The following is a 5,301-nucleotide window of genomic DNA, read 5'->3' as shown; positions in this document are numbered from 1 at the left end:
ATACAACGAAAGAAATTATCTAGAGCTTGAAAAGAATAGAGGAAAAAATAAGGATATATTTGTGACTCATGCATGCATGACCATGATGATATGCGATAAAATTTAGATTATAACATCAGGGTTTAGGTTACCTTCCTCCTGCACGACGGTAGGTTGAGCCATAGGCTTTCGCAACTTCTTGTCAATAATTTTTCTTTTGGTTCTTCCTCCTTTACAACAACAAAATAGAGCTTGAGAGGATCGGTGAACAATTTGAAAATTCATATGCTTGCGGTATTTCCAGGGCTCTCCATAGATATACGAGGTCACCTTCCTCCGTAGGGCTTGCAAGGTCCTCTTGTCCAGAGGAGGATATATAATTCAGAGAGATTAACCACCAGAGCAGCATGGGCCTCAACCAAGGCCTCACCTTTCTTATGATCTTTTCCAGAGGAGCCAAGCGGGTAAGCATTGTCCAGATCCATGCTAGGATCATCAAAAATTAGGTGAGGGTGAAAGATTAATTATCCATTAAAGAAGTATCCAGACCAACAGACTGGTGGTTCGAACCTATCTGCACATTTGTAGCGTCAGGCTCCAAATCCATAAGGCTCCAAAATAGTCATGTCATACCAACCCACATGAATAAGGTGAGTGGGCTTCGCTTCTCAAGCTCTCATTATGGCTGTCAGAGTGTCATGTGGCAACTTCTTGGCGGCAGGTGAGTCGAAAGCAACCAAATACACCTTTCGTTGCATGTGTTGAAGATGAACTGGGGTTAGAAGCATCAGAATTCGCAGTCTTTTTAAGGCGGACAGGGAGCAAGGTTTCAAGGCATCAAGCACTGGGCTGGGCAAACGAAGAGACATCATGCCTCCAGGCGGGCTGGCCAATTGGGGAAAACTAAACATCCCAGATAGATCGGTCAGCTTCCTCATACAACTGAGCCCTCAAATGGTCTCTGTCTTGTTCAACCTCTACCTTTTTAGACTTAATATCCAATCCTTAACCATCCAATGATGTTCTTCTTGCACTAAACTTAAATCGAAGAGCAGTCTAGAACGTTAGTGCATTCTTCCATTTAGTGCAAATATCTTCCAGCAGATCCAGGTCAATCTCAATAGAATTAGTGGTGGATTGCTGCACCCTTCATAACCGAGGCACTCGATCTGACTGTAATGGGTTGGGAATTGGCGAGTCCTCCAATCGTTAGTTGCTCAAATAAAGTATGCTGGTGAAAATTATTTTTAGCAAAATATAGTTTACTCCTTTTATAGTTTGACTAATTTTAATGTATACATGTGTAGTTCAAACATAGGTATTTAATATAACCATGCAGTTCAAGCATAGGTACAATTCATAATTGTTAACTTTCTCATCCAAAATTAATATGCAAATGATGAAACTATCCCTACCATTATTGGTGACAATATTTTCTAGAGGGTTTCTTCCATGCAATAGAATTAATTCTTTATCAATCAATTTGACGAAGATCTAACGGTTATGATCTTTAAGGGTATAATAGGAATGAAAGATATTACCGGTTCAGCAGGTAATTTTTTTAGATATATCATTTTGCACATTATTTTTTAGCAATTATATTATCTTAATATTTTATTAAGTAAAAGACATATATCATTAACTGAGAGTAATGTATATATATATCAAAATAAGGGTATTGATGCCTTTTATAATTAACTTGATGAAAATTTAATTACATTTTATCTTTTTGATTATTTTTTATTATTTACATATATCTCCCATTAGTTTAAGATTGATTTAAATTAAATTTTAATAGATAGAGATAGAGAATTATATTTAAATTGAAGTTTATCTCTAAATAATCAAATTTAAATTATTTAATATTAAATGATATCTCCTATAATTAAGGCATAATTATATTTAAGAGAGAAATCTTAACGGAAGAAGAAAAAAAACGTGTAGAGCGCTTCTTCTGTACCGTAAAATTAATTGTTTATCAATCACTTTGATAAAGATCTAATGGTTAAGATCTTCAAGGATATAACAAGAAAATTGGGAAGTTAGACACACGTAATTAATCTTCTTAACTAATATACTTTTTTTTATTACATAATGTGGTTTTGGAACCGGTACCGGGTATGAAAACTGGCTATTATAGCCGTTGGATTAAAATTATAATATTTAAAGGTGCATTGAAGTATTTGCCTATTTTCTAACATAATTAAGTTATTAAATAACTAAAATACTCCTACCATCATCAAATCAAATTATATTTATGTGTGGGTAATTAAGATTTTCACATCTTCGATAGCATGGTCTGGACCACCAAGGGTTAAATACTTGAATTTAATATACATGAGGGTAAGCTGAAATTGGGCCAAATCATAAGAGGTAATCTATAGTTATTGAAATCCTTTTCTTCTAGTTGCAACAACTTTTCCATAACCACTGTTTTGGAATGGTGTTACTAGGGATGCCAATGACCCGGAACAAAAAAGAGTTTTGTTTTGCTTAAAATTAACTTTGTCCAACTTGAGCCAGAGTCTAGTTGGAGCCGAGCCAAAATCCTAGCTCATGATTATTTGGCCTGTTTCGCTTAGTAAGTAAATGAACTTGTTTAGGTCTCAGCTCAGTTGGCCTGTTTAGGGCTCATGAGCTTGATTCAGGTAGCTTAAATAATGTCTAGAATACCTATTAATTTGTCAGTAATTTCTAAATCTAATGGCTAATTTAATTTATATAACTATATCAAGCAAACATCAACAAACTAATTAACCCCTTCTCGTGTTCGACTCGTTAATATTTTAAGCTCAAATCATGACTTATGGGATGGAGCATGTTGGTGAAGAACAGCTAGCTAGGTTGACATCGGAAGGTGCTAACTGTGCAAATACATGAAGCAGCCAAAAGATCATATTAGAACCCAAGAGAACATATCATATCTAGCATATAATTAACTTCCCACAAATACAAGAGAATGAAACTATTATACATTTGCAATTTAATAGTGCCAAAATAACTAGTGAACAATCAAACTGTTGACTGATACCTAGCTAATTAAGATTTTGCATCATGGGGTTTTCCCATTCACCCATATATTACTCCTTTAATAGCCTCTCCATATTGATTCCTGGCCAATAGATTGCTGCTGCTGCTGCTGTTGCTGTGCACAATCCATTCCTTGAGAAGAACAACCATTGAAGCTTAATTTTGATTCACTTACAAAGCCAGCATCACCTTGTGTTACAAAAGCGTTCAAGTTTGCAATATTGGCAGCTTCTCGAGGTTGATAACCATTGAATGGCAACACCTTGGTACTCCCTTGATTAGCTGCAAAGACCGAACCCAGCAAGCCTGGCCATGGGTTTGAAGCCTGCTCAGTAGCCTCTCTAGATAACATCCAATTCATATACGTGCTCGCATCCACCTTGTTACTGATACTATCATTAATTTGCATTCCACTGGTTGTGCTTGAAGCAGTGACAAGATTATTTAGGATTGATGGATCGATTTCTCCTAGCTCACTAAGTGAGGTGGTATTGCATGGAGATCCATATGGTGGACTGCTTTGTAGTGGCTTCTTGCAAGTGTTGCTCTTTCTGAATACCCTACACACAACCCATTCCTCCTACCAAACCATTGGCTAGGAATCAATATTTACCAAGAAAACAATGCTGTAAATTTTGAATTTAAATTAATTTAATTACCTTTGTTGGTCTGTAGGAGAACTTGCTTTGGAGCCTGTACTCATGCATGACCCAATTGGTCTTTTCCCCTCTTGGAGCTCTTCCTTTGTAGAACACCAAGGTCTTCTTCATTCCAACCAAGAGACCACAGTGAAAGATCTCCTTGTCTTTGCCGGTAGTCTTCCAGTATCCAGCGTCGGTTGCTCGATTAGTTCGAAGCCCGGTCGGATACTTCCGATCCTTCAAGCTAAAGAAGTACCACTCTTTCTCCCCCATGCTAGCTTTGCCTATATATGAGAACTAAGATTAAAGAGAAACTACTCAACATGTACATGAAGCAAGTCCAATCCAACTTGAGTACCTGGGAGATCCCATGGCTCGCACTTGTTAAGATCAACGTCGGTGATGGCCTTTGCGACAAAACCAAACTCCGACACCTTGCGGGTGAGGTAGTAAACAATGAGCTCTTCATCAGTAGGGTGGAACCTGAATCCAGGAGGGAGGATCTCCTCCATTTGTAGCTAAATGGTCAGCAAAGCATCACGAGAGGTAGCAATATAAAGTCATTAATTAGGTTGTGCTAAAAATAAGCAGCTACTAGAAAAGGAGATAAGGAAGGGTAGATATTAATAAGGGTGACCAAAAGAGACTTGTTGTACAGCCCTTGCAAATCGCATCCAACTCTTTGAAAACGATGGACAGGCCGACGATAATGGTGTCCTGGCCAGCGAGGCGTAGAGTAGGGTTTTTATTACAGTTTGCCACTGTCTCGAGGGGAAGTCGTGGGCGGGATGTGTAAATCTGGTGATTAATTGGGGTGGTTTCGTAGAGAAGGTTGGAGTATTGGTCACACTGTTTGTGATATCAGTATCTCCTTCCAACCAACTCCAACCGTTCCTACCCACCCGAGAAGGCCCGCCGAAACCGCACGCACGCAGGGGAAGAGCCAATGGTAGTATGGCACGTGTATCGTCTGCCCTGCACGTCGAAAGCCTTGTATGGCTCTCTAGTTCTTTTGAGTGTGAAAGAGAGCAAGGAGGACGAATCGCTTTGTTTCTCCCCGGAGCTCGTTTCATTAATGTAGTAACAGAGTAGAAGGGTTTAGAGTGTCTAATAAATAATTAAGTAATTCTCCTGGTTCCAACGGGAGTAATTTGTAGCATTAATATCGGTTCGATGACCATCTTAATTTGTGAAATATTGAGACTCTCGGCTCCTCGTTCCATAGTTGGCGAAACGACGTAAGTAACTAAGTGTGGCATGTGAGAGACCCTCGTGGAATCTTTTATTAATATTCTTTCATTACGCCTATATATATAGAGTGGCTTAATCTTTTATTAGATTATGTTACGATATAATCTGTGATGAGGACGTTTCCCGTACGTGCGGCTTGATAGGTCCGTCAGTGGCAATCGAAAGAAACTAAGAAGAAGAACGTGCATGCTTTCTTTGTTCAGCTTAATAGAAGGATTTTAAATGTCAAAAGAAAAATTATAATTAAAGAGTAATTATTAGTGCTCTTTAGAGCTAGTAAAAATGAAATTGGGCAAATTATATATTGCTCCCTGTGGTTTGGTCAAGAATCAAACGGACCTTACTGAAACTTTTAAATGTATCACTTAATCCTCCTGACTAAATTAAAAGCGTTACAAAC

At 38.1% G+C, this 5,301-nt stretch overlaps 1 protein-coding gene across 1 annotated transcript; it reads right to left on the bottom strand.

Annotated features, from left to right (window-relative positions):
- Window positions 1-2,877: 2,877 nt before the first annotated feature.
- On the bottom strand, window positions 2,878-4,369 carry LOC140781027 (NAC domain-containing protein 92-like). The gene is made up of 3 exons (XM_073126790.1): window positions 4,009-4,369; window positions 3,669-3,934; window positions 2,878-3,589 (listed from the first exon to the last, which is right to left on the bottom strand). Exons 1-3 carry the CDS (start codon window positions 4,160-4,162, stop codon window positions 3,068-3,070), a joined length of 942 nt encoding a protein of 313 aa, XP_072982891.1. The 5' UTR covers window positions 4,163-4,369; the 3' UTR covers window positions 2,878-3,067.
- Between the last annotated feature and the right edge of the window lie 932 nt (window positions 4,370-5,301).

Source organism: Typha latifolia, chromosome 2 (genome assembly GCF_019914945.1).
Source record: "Typha latifolia isolate L0001 chromosome 2, TyphaL0001v2, whole genome shotgun sequence".
Classification (NCBI taxonomy): domain Eukaryota; kingdom Viridiplantae; phylum Streptophyta; class Magnoliopsida; order Poales; family Typhaceae; genus Typha; species Typha latifolia.
The sequence above is the reverse complement of the archived record's forward strand: the minus strand, read 5'-3'. Positions and strand labels throughout refer to the sequence as shown.